The sequence below is a fragment of the Protopterus annectens genome, chromosome 15.part0, assembly GCF_019279795.1.
Source record: "Protopterus annectens isolate FY-2018-M chromosome 15.part0, PAN1.0, whole genome shotgun sequence".
Classification (NCBI taxonomy): Eukaryota; Metazoa; Chordata; order Ceratodontiformes; family Protopteridae; genus Protopterus; species Protopterus annectens.
In genome coordinates this window covers 376134456-376159494 of record NC_056749.1, presented here as the reverse complement: position 1 = coordinate 376159494, position 25039 = coordinate 376134456, and the positions used below count along the sequence as shown (strand labels likewise).

Genomic DNA, 25039 nt, shown 5'->3' with positions numbered 1-25039 from the left:
CTCTCATACAATGCTTATCATAACAAGAAAGATATACAAAAAAACAATTGAATATACCACTATGCACCATTCCCCAGGGGCAATTAATTTGTAAAGGTAAAAGGTAACAGACAGTGGCAATTTAGTTACATCATATGAGGCAAAAACAAATATGATGTACTGCTCTTTACTATATGGCATCTCAGAAAGGATATAACACTTTTTTCAAATTATGGAAGTAATTAAATTATGTATCAAAACAAAATGAACTAGTAAAGGAGTTGTAAATTCGAGATGCATATTATAAAATTAAAATTTTACTAGTAACACAAGTAGTAATAAATGACATCCATTATCTGTAATATGCAGCTACCTTAAACACTGGTGACTTAAAGAGATAAAACTCTCTTGCAGTTGTCTGTAATCTATTTACCAAAACTAAGAACCTATCATATTTTTAAGCAGAGATCTAAATGCTGTTCACACTTATGCTTTTGAAACTGAACAATATTCTTTCTGAGATGTCTTAAGAAAATAAAAGAAACACATTTTGGAAGGGTCATGCTGTGCTTGTAAGGCTTGTGTAACAGCATAAAGGCATTTAGCATGGAAGCCACTTGTCTTAAAACTTGTTTCTTATGACAGGATTAGACACAATCTAGAAACAATAGCATAAGGCCTACCAGGAACATGCACTTGGATGGAATCACCAGAAGTCCAGTTACCTGCTGACCATTTGGACATTATTCTGTAGGAAAGGACTGATATCATAAATATATTGATTTGTAGACTGATTTATAATTTAAAAATATATTAAATGATTTATTACATAAAGGACAGGACTCAAATAAGGAGTTTGAAATATTCATTTATAAGGATGGTGCTTCATATGCTCAACTTTCATTCGATTTCAAAATTGTGTGAAGTGCTTCAGTGTCTCACAGTTTTACCAGTCCCATTTCTTCCTCTGTTAAGATAATGTTGCTTGGAATGAGGCAGTGCAGACCACCTGCCTCTTATACTTTGTGGGAAATCATGCCAACTTGCGGAATGATTACCATGAAAACATTATACAGAAAAACAACAAAGGTTTTTTTTTTGTTTGTTTGTTTTTCCAGGGGGAAAGTCAGTATGTACTTCCTATGTAGAGGGAACCCCCAACACCAATTTAACTTGTATATATATTAACTCAGTGGTCACCTAACAGTGGGGAAAGTGCAAAGTACGAAGTTTGCTAAAAGTAATTTTCAATGTAACCATTTTACCATAACTGGACTCACTAAAATTACATTTTCAGGCTCTCAGGGTGCCTACATTAGGCCTAAAGGACAAATATCTGACAGCTTCCTGCTATGCTCAGTAATTTCCTTAAAGCAGTGATGTTAATTCATCAGCATAAAACAGATTTTGGAGATAACCATATTTTTGCTATACTGCCAATGTCTTGTATCTGTTGATATTCTGTTTTCATCTGGCACCTTACTAAATTAGTAAGGACAGTTCCTGTACTTTTACCAGGTCCACTATAAATATGAAGGCAGAGTATTTTTTGTCTAATTTGTTATTAAGTTGGTATAATCCAGTAGTTACAACTGTGTATTTATATGGGTAAAGAAACAGCATTAATCTGTTTAAACAATGAGTTCACTGACACCATTTGCAAGTAGCAGTGGTGGTAACCGGGACAATGGATATGGGATATAGCTTAAGTGCAGTTCATAGTGTTGTGGTACTTTTTTGTCAGAAACATACAGTCTGACTACTTAGTGCCATGGCAAAGTATGAGTTTCCAACAACCACCCTAAATGGAAGCAAGAATTTCTACAATAAACTCTACAAAACATCCCAACTGTTTTTTGAGAAAAGTAAGAAAACAATTTAAAAATATTCAACAAAAAATAAATAAAGGTGACTGTAGAGTTCTTAACAGTTCATTTCCAATGAAATAAGTGCATTTTATTTGTATGACTTTAGCTATGAAAACTTCAAATATGTGTGTACTTATGCATGTACGTAAACACAGGATGCACAAATTTATACATGCTGTTCAGTTATACTTTTTTAAATTGCTTCCTTTAGGCCATGAATTGCTTATCTTAACACCTTCTTAGATCTTTGGGGGGGGGGGGGCACTGAACTCGATATAATGAGAAGTGTGAGATGGTATAATTCATATAAAATAGGGATCAACACAAAATGCTGAAAAAAATATTTGACTAGTTGAATTACACTAAAGCAACTGCAGTTGTTCAAAATTCATGACCTTTTAGAATCCTGTGTAGTATCCACATAACATTCTATAACATTTGTGACAAATACCTGTTTTCCTGTCAGGAGGAGCTATCTGTGTACAAATAAGTTGAGAGAAGAAATTGTGAGGAAGAAGTTGTGTGTGGTGTGTTTCTTGAGATACTTATTGGCTTCCTGTGTTTTGATTTAAGAACAACGCACACATGATCTGATAAGCAGAAGATGCTCTCTTGTCCAATGTAACAGTTTAAAGAAAGACGAATTCTCCACAACTGTCTTCCATCAGTTCAACCATTTCCAACATAGTTGTATATTGTTTTAAAGTTTCATTTTATTATAAATTCTGAGAGTTGGAAATCATGAAAAAGAACAACAGAGATACTGGTGGTGTTGATATCTTGGACATTTCAATTCTTTAGAATACTGTATTTCAGATAAGAGATGCTGTTTCTGTAAAAAAAATGAAATTAATAACTTAGTATTGCATACTACATAGATAAAACACACCTTGATGATAGACAACAGAGAGGTTTTAGAATGGGGTTGCCTCTGACCTTGGTTGGACTTGGCCTGTATAAATTTAAAAAAAAATATTTGTGGTTTATCACAGTTTTGGGAATTAGAATAACAGCTTTTGTGCCTTAATAGTGTTACTGTTAATAAATAATGCACAGCAGAGTGCAACATTTTCAATCTAAATGCAATATCTACCAAATGTAGATCGCTGACCTATAACATGGTGTGTTAAACAATGAAGAAGACAGAAGATCACTTATAGAAAATATGTGTTAGCTTCTGCCAACTATCCTCATGACTACAGCTTTATGAAGACCCTTGCTATAGGTGATATATCAGACACACTAATTTGCCACTGACCGAGCTGAGTAAAGACAGATTGATGGTCTGTTGTCTCTTAGGTGCCAGCATACACATCAGTGGGGCTCTTGGATCCCTTTATCCCAGATATGCACGTGGCCTTATCATTGCACATGGGGTAGTAAATGACTATTCAGCTTGGTTGATATGAAGAGACACAGGACTGCACTGTCATTGTATGTTTCTGTGGATTGTAAACAACTATACTGGAGCAGTATCTTGCCATCACCACAAAAAGTGCCACAATGCAAACAAAAAATAAGAGACTTCAACAACTGGCATCATTCCAGGGTGAGTCGGTTTAGAGGAAGGGTCTATATTATATACTCAAAGTTTCAAAACTTCGAACCTCATATGTTCGACAAGAAATGAGCAAAGTTTGAAACATTGAAATATAATAAAAATTAAAAAAAAAACTTACCTCAAACCTCTGAGGGCAAGCCCCCCTGCAACCCCCCACTACTTAAATATATCAACTCCGAGATCACACTTCAGAGCAGAAAAGGGAAATTTTCTCATTCTGTGCCATATGGAGTCGTTCCTTTTCACCTTCAAACTTTTTAAAGTTCGATCATATGGTGTCGACCATATGACATTCAAACTTTAAAAAGTATGAGTAATTAATAGGGATCCTAGAGGAAGGTGGTTGATATTCCCACCTGCATTACCAGGGATAATCTGCAACTCTTCACCCTCATGATAATCCTGCACATTGGCAAAGTCATTTTCTGCTCCCATAGTATCTTTTTTTAGGTAAAGGCTGCTTAAACATGTACAGCCTAACACTGCTAGATCAGGCCTATATTACTGTAGCAGTGCTTAACATCTGAAACCTAAACAAAAATGTGCCTACCCCTGAAGTCTTTCAAACCCTCGAAAAACTATATATATATATATATATATATATATATATATATATATATTTATATTTATAGAATTACAGAAACATGATTTGAGTATAGTGATGGTATTATTATTATTGCTGTTTGTCTTCTGGGATAGAGCATTTATCTCCATTGATCTTATTCAAACTTGGCCCAGGAACAGTGTCTGGTTAAGTGACTTGCTCAGAGTCACACAGGTAGGCAATCGAGGCTGAGGGAATCAAACCTTGCACCTCTAGACTACAGGAAACAGCACAGTAACAGCTCCTCAATACTCTAAGCCAACTGCTAGGCATCCTTTCTCTATTTGGTTTTAATGTCAGCCCAAAATCCAGAAAACGCAGGAACCTATACAGAGGCATACACAAAAGCCATGTGTGACCATATAAACAAATGCATAGAAAGGACAGCACCAGACCAAAATAAACCCCTGTCAAACTGCAAAAACAAGCCATCCTGGTTGCACAACAAAAGAAAGAAAATCATGTCATGAAGTAAGAGGGGATGTACACAACAGAGCAAAAAGTCCCTTATCATATAAACAAGTGCGTGAGGGAACTAGTCGAGTCTTTGAAAGGAGTCTTTGAGGTAAAAAATAGCCTACAAAGCTAAGGATCACCATAACACATTTTTCAGTTATGTCCGCACTCTTAAGGGTGGAATTAGTTGTAGATGGCATCACCTATACTCAGCTAGAAGATAAAGCAAATATGCTGGCTGAAAAATTCAGCTCAAATTTCACTTCCCCATCACTTCCAGTTCTCCCCCAAGAAATACCTCCACCATTCCACTGCCAGTTATCACCAAAGAACAGGTTGCCACTGGTCTCAACAAGAAGCTCCACTCCCTGGAAGTGCTACTTACCTTGTAGATTGCTGAGATCTGGTCACTAGGACATGGTTTAAAGCCATTGAAGACATCCTTGTACGACACGGCTATAATGCATTCCACACATTTAGACTAGCTACTGCACAAGAAGGGACAAGAGGTGCAGATGTATCACTCTACATAAAAATTAAGTACACCTCAAGAGTGGTCAAACAATATGACATGTTTGAGCTACTCTATGTCCAACTTACTAGGCTAACTGCCCTTTATGGGATATTTTAATCCTAGCCAGTTATCCCATGTGAGAATATAACCATGCACCTTGTGTTTTTTTGGATGGTAAACACATTAACCATTATGCCATCCTCCATCCCTACACTTACACCTGCATCTACCTACAACTGTAGATAAAGTCCAATACCATATTCTTGCTAGCTATAAGTCCCCATCTATCACCCAGGATAACCATACCATGTACTTGAATGTATTGGAATCACTCACAATTCAACACCATATGAATGGGTAATTTCAACTATTCCACAATAAACTGGGACATATACACAACTACAAACACTACAAACATGCAGGCTCAAAGATTCCTGGATTTTCTCAGTGGAAATACCCTAGAACAGTTAATCTGCACACCTACTAGGGGTGTAAATATTCTTAAGCTGGTCACAAATATGAGGGAATATTGTACGTCCCCTTGTGCAATGTCCTCACTGGTCAAATTAGATTACAAAGCAGTCACCCTTGAAATAAATACAAAGGCTGAACTCTTAGCAAACCCCAGAACCTTTAAGAAATTTTCCAAGGCCAACTGCCTCCTATTAAACAATGGCACAGCTAAATTCCCAGTCCTCCCACATTCAGAGAACATAGTGGGCTATATGGAAGTATTTATGGAAACCTTGTATAAGCATGTAAATAACTGCATAAAAACAACAGTTGCAAACTGAAATAAACTTAGGACAAACTCCAAAAACAAGCCCCCTTACTGGATCCCAGAATAAATAAGTTGTACTAAAAAGAAAGAAAATCCTGTCCTAAAATAGGAAGGGCTATGCCCAAAAGACGAAAGGTTTCCTCAACAGTCTCAACAAGCAACTCAGGGGACAAATCAAGCCCAACAAAGCCAACTTCTAGGCAAATGTAGACTTCCAGGCTAAGGATAACCATAAGGCATTTTTCTGTCATGTATACAATGTTAAAGGGAAGACCCAACAGTGTGCTGAACTAATAGTAAATGGAACTTCCTATACTGAGATAGGGGATATAGTAAATTTGCTGGCTGATAAATATAGATCCAGATTCACCCCCAGTAAATAACCTCTACCATTTCTCCCCCAACTATCACTAAAGAACAGGTCCTCACATCACTCTCCAGAGCTAAAAACACTGCATCAATGGTTCCAAATAATATCTCAGGATGCTTCCTAAATAGCTTGAAACATGACCTGTTAGGCCCAATAGAATACCTATTCAACTACATTCTCCAGACAGGCCTCAACCCTAGTGAATGGAGGACTGCAATAGTCATTTCTCTACACAAAGGCAGACCATCAACAGAAACTGGGAACTAAAAGCCTGTAAGTATGAGTACTCTTATATGCAGGGCCATGGAATGAGTTACCATGGACCTGATAAACAAAAACTAGAAAATCTTCAAACACTGAACTCTTCCCAGTTTGGTTTCATCAAGGACAAGCCATGCCTACTAAAAACTTGGTGGACTTCAAGTTCAGTAGAGCCACGGAAGAGGGAAAAACAAAAACACTGTATACTGCCTATCTTGACCTAGCAAATGCATTTGACACAATATCTCACTTGGTATTACAGACAAACTCACAGATACAACTCATGATGCTAGGGTGGGAAAATCCACCTCCAGCAAGAGGCCTGTTACTATTGGTGTCCCACAGTGTTCAGTACTGGGACCTCTCCTGTTTGGAATATAGTTTGCTGAAGTCAAGGCAAAGATGACTACCCCTGTAAATTACAACACTGATAACACTCCCCTAAGAGTAGATCCAATGGTAAAGGACTTGGGAACTCAGGTTGAGAGTAGTCTGAACTTTGATCACCATATGTCTGTAGCAGTGAGACAATCCTTCTATATGGCAAAACTTATAAGTAAGGGCATAGCATCCAGATTTAAGAATATCATAGACCCACTATAAAGTACAATGAACCATTCAACATATTCCTGACCAGGCATCTGCACCAGCTGGAGCACCCACAGAGGTTCCTCACTAAAAGAAAACAAGGTGTAAATAATATGCCCTATGCAGACCAGCTTAAAGCCGTGTCCCTACTACTGAGGGGCAATTTATGCCTACGCTACAAGGCATTCTCTAATACAGTGCTGATGGATCTGATAATCATTCACAAAACAAACAGCACTATAATTACCTGATCTAAGGATCTAAACCCTGTCTATGACATAAACAAAACATGTTGGAGGGACAAGTAGGTGTCTCAGAGACTAACCCTTTTCTAGAACAGACTCCCCATTCATGTTAAACAGAGTTCTCCCATGAATGTATTAAAATTCTATTTGGACCAGTGGATGGGAAAAAGCAAATTCACCACTGGCTTGTCATTATGTGGCCCTCATGGACACGGACAGTTTGTAGAGGCCTTAAGGCACAGGCATATACAGTGGATATAAAAAGTGTACACACCCCTGTTAAAATTCCAGGTTTTTTTTATATAAAAAAATGAGACCACAATAAAACATTTCAAAACTTTTCCCACCTATAATGTGACCTATAAACTGTACAATTCATTAGAAAAACAAACAAATATGTTAGGGGGAAAATATAAAAATAAAAAATGTACAATATGCTGGTTGCATAAGTGTGCACCCCCTTAAACTAACACTTTTTTGTGTGAATACAACCTTAATCTAATACTTTGTTGAAGCACCTTTTGATTTAATTACAGCATTCAGCCTTCTTGGGTACACACCTGCTATCAATTAAAGAGACTCTGATTAACCCCAAATAAAGTTTAGCTGTCCTAGTAGGATTTTCCTGACATTTACTCAACTGCCTGCTACAGCAAAAGCCATGGTTCACAGAGAGCTTACAAAGCATCAAAGGGATCTCATTGTTGAAAGGTATTAGTCAGGAGAAGGGTACAAACAAATTTCCACAACATTGGATATACCATGGAACACAGTGAAGACAGTCATCAAAAGGTGGAGAAAATATGGGACAACAGTGACATTGCAAAGAACTGGACATCCCTCCAAAATTGAAGAAAAGACAAGATGAAAACTGGTCAGGGAGGCTGCCAAGAGACCTACAGCAACACTGAAGGAGCTGCAGGATTTTCTGGCAAGTACTGGTTGTGTACTACGTGGCAACAATCTGCCATATTCTCTATATGTCTGGACTATGGGGTAGGTTTGCAAGACAGAAGCCTTTTCTTACACAGAAAAACATCCAGACCTGGCTCAAATTTGCAAAACAACATATCAAGTCTCCCAAAACCATGTGGGAAAATGTGTTGTGGTCGAATGAGACCAAGGTTGAAATTTCTGGCCACAATTCCAATATGTATGTTTAGCACAAAAACAACACTTTGCATCACCAAAAGAACACCATCCCCACAGTGAAGTAAGGTGGTGGCAGTATCATGCGTTGGGGTTGCTTTTCTTCAGCTGGAACTGGGGCTTTAGTCAAGGTGGAGGGAATTATGAACAGTTCCAAATACCAGTCACTTTTGGCCCAAAACCTTCAGGCATCTCCTAGAAAGCTGAAGATGAAAAGGAATTTCACTTTTCAACATGACAATGACCTCAGGCATACATCCAAATCAACAAAAGAATGGCTTCACCAGAAGAAAATTAAAGTTTTGGAATGGCCCAGCCAGAGCCCAGACCCAAGTCCAATAGAAAATCTGTGGGGTGACTAGAAGAAGGTTGTGCCCAAGAGATGCCCTCACAATCTGAAAGATTTGGAGCACTTTTGCAAGGAAGAATGGGCAAATATTGCCAAGTCAAGAAAATTGGGGCATGAATTGCTTTCCTTAAAAATGCTCCATGGCCATTAGCCTATTAATCTTCTATGATCCTATGATTATGTTTAAAGTTAAATGGCTATTTTCACTTGGTAACTCAGACCACAATGCTTTTGAATTTCTGCTTAAGATGAACATAAATATGGAGTTTCATCCAAGATTTAGATATGATAAGTCACAAATTTTTGATTTAGAAATAATAAATCAAATTAACTCTATTGACCTTGTAAGATCAGATGTGGACAGGATCATTGCTAGTTGGAATAACTTGAAACTTAAGTGCAGAAAACGTATTTCCAAGGGCCAAGAGAGGTATACACCTCCTTGGTGGAACACAACACACTCTAGGCTGCTATGGAAAAAGAGGAAAAAATATAGTCTCTGGAAGAATGATATGAGCTGTATTGCTAGAAGGGCTTATAACTTGATCTGTAGAAGGCTTCTTTAAGATAGACCAAAAGGAAATTGGAAATGTAGGGTTTTGTCATCTAATTCAACAAAGAAGTTCTAATCTTATGTTAACCAGCCTATGAGTAAGTTTAGAATATTAGACTCAATACAACAGAATGGGGAGACAATCCATGCATGAATTAAACTGGCTAATATGGTTAACAAATATTTTCAGGTAGGTGATTCCACAGAAGTAAATGTGGCAGGACAAAAGAACACCAATTCATTATGATTATGACTGTCCTACCTTTAGTTTGGATACTGTCAGGTCTTCATTGGGACATATAAGATAAGCTTGTTGAATGGGCCCTGATAGTCTTGCAGGATCATTCTGGGTTCTTTGTAGTAAATACATTTCCACAACTATTACATATTTACTCAATAATATGTTACACTAGAATCATATACCATTTAGATGGAAACCTGGATAATCTACCTATTCACAAGGGAGGGTCTGTGGATAATATTGCCAACAATAGACCTATCAGTCTCACTATAATCACTGGTAAAAGCTTTGAGAGGTGTCGTCTAATTGTTATTAATAATGTACTCCAGGAAAGCTAAATGGATATTACTCAGCATGGTTTTAGGAGGAACCATTCAACCTCCACTAATATGGTCAACGTTTGCAAACCACTTTTTTGACATTAGAATAGGGCTTATCTGCAGTAATTGTTTATATGGATTTATCTATGGCTTTTGATGGTATTCCACACCATATTATTATAGATGCAGTGAATAAACATTCAATTAACCCCTATCTTGTTTACTAGGTTGCAATTTGATTGAATGGCAGGTTACAAAGGGTAAAAATACAGAATTATACCTTGAATTGGAAACGTGTGAACAGAGATTTTTTTTGTTAATCCAAAATCTCACAAGGTATGGGTGGCTAGATACACTGATGACGTAAAAACGGGATGTGTGGTTACTACTTCAAAGGATATTGATCATTTTAAACAGCAGACGAACCAGGTTGCTTTGTGGCTTAAATGAAATGGAATTAAAGTTAACACATCGAAAAGTGATGTTTTATATTTTGGTAAAATAAATGTATATACCACCATTAAACTGGGACATATTGAACTACAGAAATTGATGGAGTAAAGCAATATAAATTGCAGGATTCTTTTTTTAGCAATTTTGATATAAAGAACAAGGAATTCTTAATACAACTGTATACAATATATGTCTGACCAATTATTGAACATAATATGTTCTGTATGTTCAATAAATGTGATTTATTATTACTTGAGGGCAAAGAGTGAAACTATACTAAGAGAATTCCAGAGATCGGGGGGAAGCACTAATACCTCCAAGTTAAAAAATCTGGGATTCTTTTCCATTAGATATAGATACCTACGGGGCAAATTATGCTTAGCATATAAAGCCATCATAAATGATGAGTTATGTTTGTTATTGAATTTAGAGTTGACAGACTACTAGAGGAGTATGTTATAAAGTAGAAAGGTACAGAACTATTTTGTGACCCAGATAGTTATCACAATCAATGGTCCCTATCCATAAATCAGTCAATCACAGTCAATGGTCCATAAGTGAAAGAAACTCCCTTTAACCATCTGTCAATCACATCCACTGCAATTGTTTAAAAAGCATTTGGTTTTATGGATAGAAATTAGAGCATTCTGTTTAGATATGGAGTCTGTGTTACAATTGGCCTTCAGACTTAAAGCAGTTTAATATGAACTATAGAACTATCCTATGAAAGGTAATTTTTTTCCTTATCTGTCTTGTTGATGACCAATTAATGATGGCAGAAAATCTTATGTAGCAAATATAAAGTACTAGGTTGTGTTCATTTTTACTCCTGTGTGTTATCTAAAAATAGATTTTAAAAGTGATGTGGGTACTGTTAATCTCAAAGTAAGAAGGAAATGTAGGCATGGAGCTTTTTACAAGCAGGGGCTGTTAAAAATTATTAATTAGATGTTACAATAGCAGTACCATGGCACAGTAATACAGAAAGAAGATATAAGGAGGGAAGTTTCTTTGCTTACCAGTGGGAGTGGGAAGCACTGAGCGGCCTTTTTGTCCGATTTGGTGACGTTTCAGCCAGAAACTAGTAGTCCATTGGTCGTTTTGGGCCAATTCCTAGCTCCCTTCAGCCCCCTGCTATAAAACACGCTAAACTGTACTGCTGATCTAACCAGCATATCCTATAACTGAAAAGTTCATCTCTACTTGATTCCCAAGTAGACTATTCTCTATCTGTAAAGCCTAGCACTTACTCCTACAGTACTTGCACCTTGATAAAGCACTCTTATTATAGATAGTACCCCACCAGCCTAAAACCCACTTCCCCCGGAGTCCTTTGAAAGTTCTTTATCTACTACTTCTAGTATGTCGAGGGATCAGTTGCTAGTGTCCTCTCCAGCTCAACTGGTGAACCTGGGAATATTGAGGCAATGTTACAATTGCCTCATGTACACAGACAATCCTCTCCTTCTCCCACAAAACACAAATACATGCGAGAGATGCAACTATACGGCCAAACTGGAGGCTGAGCTCTCTCAACATAGGACTGGCAAGACCAGACAGGAGGAGAAGGTAACCACACACAATACATACCCAGTCACACATGGTACCATCACAACTTCAAATCATACACATACTCACACAAAGACATACTCGGAGGCTCTGATCAAAAATTTACCAAAACAGCAGAGGCCACCAAAGCAGACACCCAAACAACTACCACCTCACGACCCAACACATGCAACACATAGACCACACAGTCAGAGTGTCAAACAGTCACAGCCCTTAAGGCCAAACAAAATGCCAGACACACTTGTCATTGGTGAGTCCATAGTCAGACACACTGACGTCCCGGTCACCAGACTGAGTAAGGAGAAGGTCACAGTAAGCTGCCTGTCGGGCGCTAGAATCCGCCACATAACGCAAGCACTCAGGTCTCTCAACAGCAGGTACAAGTATGACTCAGTCATTGTCCACGCTGGTGTCAACGACCTGAGACGTACCTCCTTGGACTACATGAAAAGGGACGTCGAGGAGCTCTCTGATTATGTAGCCCAGGCAGGTATGACCCTGACCTTGAGCAGTATCCTACCTTCACCTAGAATGATGCCACAATACAGTGATAAGATGATCAGCTTTAATAATTGGCTTAAATTCTGGTGTCATTCAAAGGGGATCAATGTCTGTCTGCCTGGGATGACATGCTGGACAAGCCACACTGCTTCGCAAGGGACGGCTTGCACCTGTCACCCCTGGGCTTCTGGATATTGGCAAAGGCTCTTGCCACCCCCATAGTGCCTTTTTTAGGCAAGGCTCAAATTCTAAACCTACCACCCTAGAACACCAAAAAGGAAAAAAACTAAGGGTAATGCTGCTCAATGCCAGAAGTCTCAATCTCAAGATGCACGCACTCGAGGCCCTTCTCAATATGGAGAACATCGGTGTCTGTGCTGTGACAGAAACCTGGTTCAAGGCTCCTGAGAGCACCCCAGCACTAACAGGTTTCACCTCATATCATGCGTTCCGGCCCCAAAATCCGGACAACACCAAGGGGGGGTGTCCATATTCATAAAGGACACCCACACCTCAAGGTTGGTGGCAACGCACGATGCATCGGAGACCATCCAGGTGCAATTAACCATAGGCAAGACTGCTCTGCAATTTGTAGCATGTTACAGGCCACCCTCTCAAACTCAGGAACCTCACATGGCCTTCCTGAAAACATTGGAGGGGATAAATGTATCTCCAAACACCATCATACTAGGTGACTTCAACTACCCTAATATAGACTGGGAACACTACTCAAGCCCGAACACTCTAACCCAAAGATTCCTGGAGTTCATAAACTCAAATGCCATGGAACAACTAGTCACCATCCCCACAAGAGGTGAAAACATACTTGATCTCATCATCACGAACATGGGATCAAAATGTTCAACACCGAAGTATACCCTCACTGGTGAGATCAGATCATAAACTAATCTCGCTGGAGGTCCTCATCCCGCCCCACCTGAAACAAAAAGACCACAGTGAAAAACTTCTCAAAAGCCGATTTCACACTTCTAAAAACTAGTGTGGTCTCCTTTAAGGCCCCTGAGCCAGTGGTAAACATTACTCAAACCGCTGAATCACTTACAAATGCCTTCTACCAGCACCTACAGGACTGCATGGATCAGGCAATCCCAAACAAAACTAAGACTCTCTGTACCAAAGGCAAGCGTCCAGTCTGGTGGACCCCAGCCATAAACAAGCTCTACAACAAAAGGAGGAAGCTACTACAAGATAGAGCAAAATCCTTGAAAGGTAAGACACCTTTGATCATTATAAGTAAAAAACTAAGAGCTCTCATAAAATCATCAAAGGCAAATTTTGAGAGAAAAATTGTCAAGGACTCTAAAGACAATCATAAGGCCTTCTTTAGCTATGTTAGAAACCTAGGAGGAAACTCCCAGATATGCTCAGAATTAGTTCAAAATGATGTGAAAATTACTGAACCTACACACATTGCTAACATACTGGCTGACAGGTTCAGTGCAAACTTCTCCCCCCCTCCCCCCCAAAAGGAGAGATATCTATTCCAGAGGATTGTAGCCCCCCAAACATCTCCAACGCCCAGGTGAGAACTGCCCTCACTAAGGCAAAAACACAGCATCCATGGGACGGATGGTGTCCCCAGCTGTGTGCTTCATGAACTCAATGAGGAATTAAACCCACAGTTAGGACAGCTGTTTAATCTTAGCCTCACCTCAGGATACGTACCCAAGGAGTGGCGCCGCGACTGTGGTCCCACTTCATAAGGGCGGTGCCTCCACAGACCCTGGAAATTACCGCCCCATTAGCTTGACAAGCCTTATCTGCAAAGCCATGGAGAGGATCATAATGGAACTCATAAATAAAGACATAGGGAACTTGCAGACTTTGGATCCAACCCAGTTTGGCTTTGTCAAAGGCAGATCCTGCCTCTTAAACTTGGTTGACTTTTTCGAGACAGTCACCAAGGCCATTGATGAGGAAAGGCAGTCCATACAGCCTACCTCGACCTGGCAAAGGCCTTGACACAATACCCCACTCAGGTATCATCGAAAAACTCATCAGCTTGAATGTAAACCCATACATCACAAGATGGGTTGCAAACTGGCTAAGCGACAGAACCCACAGGGTCAGAGTTGCTGGAGCCATGTCAGACTCAAAGCCTGTCACAAGTGGTGTCCCACAGGGCTCAGTCCTGGGTCCACTCTTGTTCGGCATCTACTTTTCTGAAGTACAAGCAAACACAGGAGGGTTATGGCTGACAAAGTTTGCAGATGACTGCAAACTGGGCCATAGTCGAAAACACATCTGACACAGATATCCAGCAGAAGGGCCTCACAGAAACGGATAACTGGTGCCAGAGCCATGGCCTGAAGTTAAACGCCAAAAAATGCATAGTCATACCCTTCGGGAAAAACAAGGTTACCCCTAGCTACCATATAGGTGACAATCCACTGAGCACAGAAAAAGTCATCAGGGATCTGGGGACCCAAGTTGACAGTAGTCTTTCGTTTGACACTCATGTTGCTAAAGTAGTTAGGAAAACCTTCTATATCGCCCACCTGATCATGAAGGGATTCACATCTAGATCAAGGGAGGTCATCGTCCCCCTGTACTCATCACTCATTAGACCTATGATTGAGTAAGATGCCCCGTTCGGAATGTATCTGACCAGACACCTGATGCAGCTTGAAAGGCCCCAAAAGTTCCTCACCAAAAGGATAAAGGGTCTCAAAAATATGTCTTATGCTGCCTGACTGAAAGAACTCCAGCTTTATTCAGTCTCATACCGCTTGCTCAGAGGTGACCTGTGCCTGACATATAAGGCCATGTCAAACCCAGATTTGATGAATATGCTTCACCTCAAAAAAATCTAGATCCCTCAGAACCACAAGGGCGGGAGACTTAAACCTTGACACGGTTATAAATAGAACGTGCTGGAGGGACAGATTCATCACCCAGAGACTCCCTATGCTGTGGAACAAAATCCCGGTACATGTGAGGCAGAGCACCTCGCTGGCCTTGTTCAAGAGGAATCTTGACCAATGGATGGGAGATCGCAGATATACCCCAGGGATTACTTCAGTGTCACTGCTTGACAGAGGCACAGAAAAATGATAGGCATAGTTTTTATTCAAACTAAAGGGGTGGCGAAAGCCACATAACTATGGGCTAGGCTTATAAATGCCCTTGGGCAGATAGCCTAGTATGCACCTATGAACCTATGAACCTATAATTGGGGAAATGGTGCTAAATAAGACAAATTCTCAACTTGCAATGCTGCATAATATCACTAGTAGACTAACCTGAAAGGGACCACGGGGGTGAGGGTTGAAAAAGGAGATTACAGAGTTTGAGCTGGAGGAAGCAGTAATTAAGGATATGGTAGGAACTATGACCTGCATTTGAAGGACAGAGAGGAGCTGGATGATGTTAAATGACATGCCGGACAGACTCATGTTCTAATAATGGTCACAGAATTGTTTGAAAGCCAGTGTAGAAGGAGAAAATGCCACAACCTTTGCTAGGCAACCATCTGCAAGGCTGTTAGACTGACTGGGGGTGATTGTAGCTGTACAGACAGAATACAGGCTGGGAAGGATAGCTGGAACAGTGTATCACACTAGGCATTGAATGGTCAAGATGGAGTCTTAGAAAGCAAATGTTTGTTGATAAAAGACTGGCTGAACTGAAATCCTAGAATATGTAGAGGAGAGGATGAAATGTGTAGAAGACTTTATATATCGGGCAGTTTGACTATTACTTACCTAGTAACCTATGATATACCAGTTTTGCCGACAGTTTACTGAGGCTATATTGAGGTGAAGGAAGGATAACAAAGATAAATTAATTTATCAGGTCACATTGTCTGTTTTAAATTAGGGACAGAGCTGTTTATTTAATGTGGTGAAATAGGCTGTACAGGTTTTGGCAGAAGGTGCAAGGGAAGTACAGTAAACATAGAAGAAAGCCAGCAGTATGGAAGAGATGGACATATCCAGCCACACAGGGGACAATACTGAGTCCAAGATGGAGTAACAGCAATGGAGACGGGCAGGCAGGATTCACAGTATCAGGCAAAGGCTGTAAAAGTGATTGTACACAACTGTGACAATATAGATAATTTGGACCTTTAAGGCCAATCATCACTGTAAGACAGGAGGACAGAAGGTGGATGTAAGCCAAAGTGCTTCCTGTACTGCTTCAGAGATGGAAGGACAGACAGGGAGGCTTGCAGAACTGTAGAAAGAAGCACAAACGGGCAATATAACTATGGATTAAAGGGGTTTATGTTCTGAGACCATGTCCTATATACCTATTTGCTTATATCAAGGTTTTGTGTGTGTGTCCATGCAGCCACATACATGTATGCGCACATGTGTGAAGATACGTATATGTGCGCACACACACACACACACACACACACACACACACACACACACACACACACACACACTGCAGTTGTATCAGCTTTTTACAGCACAGGATTATATAAGAGTGACTCACTAACACAGTAAGCAAGTCATTTAGAATGCAGCACAGACAAAAGCCCCTGCATCCATGCCCCTATACAGAAAATCCCATTTACTTTCTTCCACATCTTTTCCTTGCTTGTGTCAAGGTCAAACTCAAAGTAAACTTTATTGTCATTTAGATACCACAAGTGAAGTTTAAATGACATTACGTGCATCATGGTTGAATTCAGAAGACAGATGCATGCATACAATTACACATGCTTAGAAGAGAAATATATATATATATATATATATATATATATATATATACACATACATACAATTACACATGTATTAGACCTAACATTTTATACCTCACAAAACTTGAAAACAAACAAATGAAAATACCTGTAAAAAGGGAAAATAATAAAAAATGAATGGCTAAAAAGACAAAATGACTTTATTACACAAAATTCCAACTGGTAAGCACTTTCATTCTCTTCATGGAACTTCTTCAGACCAAGTTGTATAATGAACAAACTTATTTAAATACTTAAAAACAATAACATGTGACCCAAAGCACTTAATGCCTTAACCCCTTCCTTCTAAGAACAACTTTAAAGTTTTCCCTGCCATTTAAACTAGGGTATACACAACATTTACCTTTCTCTTAGACAGTTATATTATTACTTAAATTATTCTATAAACCACTAGAGCAGCTGATTGGTTCCTTATTGCACCTGTCCATATTACGCAACATAATTCTCATGTTCTCTGTATTGTGAGAATATCTAGTGACCCTTTATAGCCAAACTCATAAGAATTACAGTACTTTATTTTTATTTGTTCTTATTAATATAGTTTTTCCCACAAGGATTTAAATATATCCTTTCTTTCTTTTCTTGCCTGCTTCCTTAAATCTGAGACAATAACTAGATAACAAGGATTTGGTGTGGAAAGCTTGGCTAGCTATATAATTCTGACTAGGTTTAGTTAAAGGCCAATAACATTATAGCTTGAATATGCTTTCCTTCCTTTTAATTCCTTTTTGCATGTTAAAGTTTTGAAATCTGCAACAGGGAAAACAGCTCAAATACAAAATAAGTAGGTATGTAAATTACATTATCATTTTAGCATGGCTAATATTTTCAAGTGGCTAATGAAATCATCTGTGATACTACACAGAAATTTCATCTCATTAGACATAAGCAAATTATGTTATTTTTTCCGATTTGTATTATTGATAATTAAAACTTAACTGTTTGATATAATATGATTAGACCTTCTCTATGAACAACTGTTCTGAAAACAGGCCTGTATGTAAATCCGTACATTTCTAATGGTTTACGTAGCACTACTGACTGTATTCTACTTTAGCTGCAAGAGCTGTACATTGAATCCAAACTTACAGTTCCAAACTAATTATTAGTAGAACAGACTGATATTTACACACACAACTGCAGAAGTTTAAAGAATACCATGACACAATCTACTTCTTTATAGAAACAAAAGGTAATAAAACTAAAAAAAAAAAAAAAATTAAATGAGTGATAAACTGAACATAAGCAGGCGATATCTGATGTATTATGAGAGATGTGAAAGTAATAAAGATTTTACAGTGCTCATATACAACACAAACTGTAGTTCATAAACTATTTTATAAGATTGAGAAATATGTTGCAACATAATGTTGATGTAAGTTATCCACATAAGGGAAAGCAGTGAAATTAATTGTGAAAAAAGAAATAGTGAACTAAATGCACTTAAGTAAAATTATTCATTTAATGCAACTTAACCAAACACCTGATGCTAAGAAATGAATTTATCTAAATACTCACTCATACACACATATTTGTTGTTGATGCTTTACACAGTGGCACATTGTTGCTTCACAATAGTAACCATTTGAAATGTCAGGACCCCATACAGTGAGTCCCAAAAAACAGAGACTGAATGGCGAAAGAATGGACTTACAAAAATTAAGTTTGAGATGGCCATTTCTCAGAATATTCCTTTTCCTGCAAGGAATTGTGATCTTGGAGTTGGTATATGTAAGTTCTGGGGGGGTGTGTGCCACCCTGCAAAAAGAAGTTTTAAAGGAGAAGAGTGATTTTCGAGATTCGCTCTTTTCCTGTGTTTTTGGTCATTTTTTCAGCTTGTCAGCATTCCAAGGGCCAATATTTCAGTAGGGAGCCCTTCACTGCAGTTGATTCTACAGTTTGGTTCCCAGCTGGAGAACTTTGTATGTGGAGTCTATACATCCTGCCTGCTTAGATTTTCACCAGATACTCTACTTTCTTCCTACATTCTAAAGGATGTGCTGTAGGTAAACTGGTGTCCCTCCAAATTGCCCATAGGTAAGAGTGAATGTGTTTGTGGGTCTTGTCATCGAGGTGGTATTTTGTACAACCAGTGACCGCCACCATAGGGTCTGGCTCTACATCAGCCACAAACTAGATTAAGTGGCACAATGAATAATAACTGAGAAATAATTTTATACTGAAAACAATAAAAACTGAAAGAAATAGGAAATGCAACAGTTATACATTACAATGAAACCAGTATATGTTGTTTTAAGAAAAGACAGTGAGGATAAAAGTGAAATAAGCTCTACAGTAAATACTAAAAACAAGTCCTCCATTGATATCTTTAGAAAAAGATTTCATGCTTTATATAATATTAAAATATGAGTGCCCTAGTTTTTTGATTTATTATGTTTGGTTGACATCTGTCTAATCGACTGGTTTTGGTCATCTGAGCATATGGTTGAGATGTGTAAGAGATTACACAATTGTTAGGATTAAGGAATAGTCCCTTTCCCTGATTCTGTGTGATCTTAGTGTTAGTATATATAAGTAGCAGGAGGTTTGGGGGGTGCAGGGGTCTTTCCCCACTGCAAAAATTATGTGTTTTCTTTAAAATTTTGAATGTACAGAGGTTGTTTTTTGGCACTTGCATAGTAGTGTGTTTTCACAAAAGTGAGTATAATGATATACCTATCAATGTGTGTGTGTGTGTGTGTGTGTATATATATATATATATATATATATATATATATATATATATATATATACAATTGGCATCTCTCTAGAAAGTTATGGTCAGCATTTCATGCAGCACTAGCACATCATTCTGAATTATTTTAGGTTGGTTTAAGGACTGTGTGTGTGCTCGTGTGCTTTAAGTATGGGACTTAATATGTATTCTGGACTTTTGAATTATGCTTACTTTTATTTTCACCACTTTTCCCTTTTGTCTTTGTGGAACCATTTCATTTAACCTGGCAGGCAATTTTGAAGGCATTTCCCTTGCTTCATTTTGGATATAAAGAGCATCATCTTCACATACAGTACATGACACCAAGTTGTGTGGAAATAGTAAATAATTTCATGCAGCGATAAGAGTGAGGTTTCCATCATAATACCCACCATGATATCTGACATGCTGTACTGCCCCAACTGCAATAATTTTAACAGATGCAAGTAGTACAAGTCTTTGTCATCATCGAGGGTCATCCCTTAATTTTCTGAATGTGTAAATAGAAGATCTCAGCCCTCAGCTCACAGTTCAAGTTCCCAACTAATGGGATCCTTTCCTTCAGTACCCTCAGAATGTCAGATCCTCAAGAATCACAGATAATTATGCTTTACATTTTGGAACTGTATACTGATCCCATTCATGGAACAAAGCTCCAGCTTCCAAATGATGGTTGATTCCTGGGACCAACAGTCCCTGATTTACCTGCATGTGCATCTATAATTTAACAGCATTATTCCCCCTCTCTTTATCAGACCAATCCCTTAACCTTTGCTAGCTTTGAATACACTACAGATCTGCATGGCCACTGCCTAGTTATGGCTGAAAATTTAGGGGCCTTCTTTATTCTTCCCTGGCATCTCACTCTTTTGTTGCATTTGTGTTGCAGACTCCTCAGCTGACAGATCTCAGACCAGTATTCTGCTTTTTGCTTTTTTTTTGAGGAATGTGACTGTCTCAAACAATGCTGCAGGCACTGTATGTGTGTGAGTGTGTGTGTGTGGGGGGGTATGTGATTTCATCTCACAGTGTACTGGCACCCCATTTGGAATATCTCTGTGTTTTGTGCCCACTGAGTGCCAAGATAGGTTTTGACTCCCTCAAAACCCTGAACTGATCTGACCAGGTAATCAGAGAATGAATGAATGAAAGGCTAAACGCCCCATACCTTCCATCTATTTCTGCCTGTCAAGAGCTACAGATTTCTCAGTTTTCATTCTGAAGGATTCATATTAACAGAACATCAGTCGTGGATCCATTGTTTGAGGAAATGCATGAAGACACACTAACACACACTCACACATGCATGCTTAGATTATTATTCTGCTCTTAATTTAACACTTATGGCTTTAGATTAAGTACAGAAATCTGTACTGGTCTTGGACTAAAACGTTTTGCTCATAATAAAGGACTGCCATCAAAGTTGGCATTACAAAACTAAAAAACTTGAGCCACCTGTCATGGACAACTAAAAAGCCCCACCTGCATCTCCTGTCCAAATTTGTATGACTTTATTACTTGTCACCACAGCTCATAACCGTCCATCTACCAGATGTGGAACACTACCTCACAGGTTGCCTTTGCTTACAGTATTTTAGATATTGAACAGAATGGAGCATGGAATTTTTAAGACTCAAAACAAGAAAATGTTCCTCATAATGTTGTACAATTAAGAAGCGAGATTGTCACTGGCACCTTTCCATTTAAATACTGTCAGCAAAGGCAACCTGTACAGCTTTGATGTGCTATAATATTTTATGTAGAAGTCTAGTCTATACTAAAAACTTTACTGTAAAGGAGAGAACCAGACAGGCAGGTGTGTGGTTGTATGTGACAGTGCAGAATTTTTGTATTTTCATATAGGCTGGGTAACTGCTGCAAAAAACTCTTTCCAGTTCATAGCAGCATTTAAGGCAATTAGCAGAGATCACAACAAACTCACCACTATGCACACTGCTTATTCAGATGTTCTCATATATGTGCTCGTCATCTTTTTAAAATACTCCAAACATCTATTACTGCTAACATTACTTAGGAGACAGTTCTTCACATCAACCCCTTTTGTAAACAACTGTCAGCAAAATTTGTTAGTTTAAAAAGATGAGTTCTGATACTCTGCTTCTCGTTAATTTGTCTCAGTCCCCAGATTTCACATGAAATTATTGTATGAACCAAGACAACGATTTTAAATCTATATACTAAAGAGTAGCCTGTTTTAGACAGGTTCCATACACTAGATCGAATTTTCACTAATTCGAAATAGTACATGGAATGCTCACTGCAGTGAAAGTGCACTTAACCGAAAGTGCACTTACGCAAAGTTCAGTACAACAAACGGATGTTGTACTGAACTTCCATGCAGTACTTACGGACCATAGGGTTAGGGCACGGGTCATAGTAAGGGGATAGCCCATAAGGCTATCCCCTTACCATGACTAGTGCCCTAACCCTAAGGTCCGTGATGACTGCAGCGCAGTGAAGGACATAGCAATGTCCTCCACTATGGTGCGATAGTCACGAACCTTAGGGTTAGGGCATGGGTTAGGGTAAGGGAATAGCTTTACTAACTATCCCCTTACCCTAACCCTAAGGTCCATGACTATCGCACCACTGTGCTGCGGTGTTTTCGGTGAAGTGCACTTACGCAAAAGTTCACTTTCGTTAAAGTGAACTTTCACAGAAATGAGGCCTCCTATTACAAGTTCGAAGTAGTGAACTTTCGTTCTTGTAATAGGAATCCATTTTAGACAGATTCTGGGAGGGCAAATGCAAATCACAGAAGTGTGATACGTTAAAATCAAAGCATTCACACTGTTAAAATGAACTGGTGCATAAATAAGATATAAGAATTGCTAATTCAAGTGGTTTTATTCTTTCACTTTAGGAATCACACTCTACTTCTCTGATATTATTTGTGTTTCCTGTATGAAACCACTTCCACAGAAATGCTGAGCATAACAAGATTTATATGGAAATGCACACACAGCTTGCTCTCCAAATAGGACCTTCTCTTGGTTTTACAGGCAAGGGTAATAACATTTTATGGCTTTTTTCATTCTAAATTCCTATTTAGTTATTCTATGTCTTTTCACTATATTTTACAAATCCATGTCTGTGTTAGTTGTTGCTTTGGAAACAAATATATGCTTCCCATATTCCACCCACTAAATATGAGAACCAGCTGTGTTGAAGCCACAGTATGCCACTAAAATGTTAAATAATATTTGCCCAATTTTGTGTCCTGGAACTTGTTCCCATTTACCAGAATTCAATGTGATATTTACCTTCATATAATTTCTCCTTGGTAGCTCTTTCTTACTGAGTCTTTACATTATAATGGACCCACAAGGAGGGGAATATGATTTACATTTGGAGTTTCCTTCTCCATCTTCATCCTGCATAAGACCTATGACTCTGCAGCTATCAGCAGACAGAGAGGTAGTGGATGTTACAGACAGTATAATAGAAGATACTACATATTACACATAGTACTGCAGGCACCATCCAATATCTTATATTAAGTCAAACACCACACCGTTGAACTCTCTGACCACTGCTCCTCATAGGAAACCACTGCTTATGTGATTTCTATCTGTGTGTCTGCACTAATTAAATTTGTATAAGCTATTTATTTTGCCAGTGATTGCACAAACACAGAGTTACTTTTTGTAAGAAAGTGTGTGTGTGTGTGTGTGTGTGTGTGTGTGTGTGTGTGTGTGTGTGTGTGTGAGTGTATGCGTGCGTGTGCGTGTGCATATGCGTCTGTGTGACTAATCCACTTATGTGAGGGCTGCATGAGGTTTTACCACCCCACAAAAAAAAATGTGGAGGACTGTTGAACAGAAACTATGACCTTTACGTTTCATCTGCTTGAAGCTATACAGAATTTAAACTCAACAAAACACAGCACCATCTATGTCATCACACCTTTTCCTTGTATCTTATCAACAGAAACATTTCTTATTTTGTGTTTTAAAAATTCCATGTTCCATTCTGTTCCACATTGAAAGAGTCCATCGCACTTACATTACTAAGGTTTTTAAACAAATGGCCATAGTAAATAATATTGAATCAGATTAATTCATCAAAATACTTTATTATAACTTTTGTATGTATGAAGAGACAATGATTAACTATGCAGTGAACTTTCAAGTTGAAAATCTTTGCCAAGTGTTTTGCATTTTGCTCATTTGTTCCACGTTGTGAAAGTCAGTGTTCTACATTCTGGAGAGAGAAAGCTGAGAGTTATGGGCAGTATTCCCTAAGTACATGTTTGTAAACAAAGGTATACAGCTCCCTACTATGAGTGACTGACTGTTTGCTCTTCCTTATGTCATGCCAAGTTTGGACAAGAGCCAACTACACATCACAATACTCCACAGGCACTCAGTGTGTCATTTAACTGGGGGAAGTACAATTCTAATAAATTACAACATTAATGACTATATTATTGTTTAAGTCTGGGGAATTAACGATTGCTAAAAATCTTGGTCTGCATATAAATATCCTTGCACAATGCAAAGTTACAGAACATCTAAAGTGCAGCACAGAATGAAATTTGCTAAACCTCTTTCTATTGCTCTGTGACACAGATAACTTTTTGTTTGTTTTAGTTAACTAATTTTCTCTTAAAATGGCTCGTTTTATTTATAGGACCATTCTTTGTTGAATTTCGTGCCTGCAAGAATTTCACACCAACAACATTTAAACATCCTGTATTATCATAGCCATTCAGATGGTAGGTATTACCAGTTATGGAGTGAAGATGAAATTTAATTACAAGTGTATAGTGAATAAACAGTCAACAAACAAATACATGATGACTAGATATTTTGTTGAAACATACTTCCGTCATACGAGACAGCATCACCAATGACCTCTGTGAGCTACAACAGAGGCCTTTTTCAGAATTCACAACAGCTGGATAACTGTATTGCTTGCTTATGAGAATTCACACCAACTCATTCAGTTCTCTGGTAACAATCTGGCCCTAGAATACTAAGCAACTTGCAGTTTTCATCTCCCATAATTCTTCTCTGGATGACAGGTTATAGGACTAAAAGGGAGGAATATTTGTGTTCTTCCTCTCTCTTTAGAGTAGCAATTGACAGCAAAAGATGGTCTGGAAAGAATATGCTTGACATTACAGTTATTATTAGGCTGTTGTGATTTAACCAAGTTGTTTTCTTATGGAGGGGTTTGTCGTGTTTCCCACTGCTTTCCTGTTTG

General features: G+C 38.5%; 1 protein-coding gene across 4 annotated transcripts in view; it reads right to left on the bottom strand.

The window, feature by feature from the left end:
• The window catches only part of DRP2 (dystrophin related protein 2), a 4029288-nt gene that overhangs the window by 70260 nt on the left and 3933989 nt on the right, over positions 1–25039 (bottom strand). For 3 of the 4 annotated variants that reach the window (XM_044057114.1, XM_044057115.1, XM_044057117.1), the window contains one exon: positions 1–2679. This exon is cut by the window's left edge and continues 581 nt beyond it. The exons of the other annotated variant lie outside the window; for it this stretch is intronic. In XM_044057114.1, coding sequence (XP_043913049.1) covers positions 2660–2679 — 20 coding nt within the window. In that variant the 3' untranslated portion in view covers positions 1–2659. The remainder of the gene's footprint in view (positions 2680–25039) is intronic. 4 annotated transcript variants of the gene reach the window in all.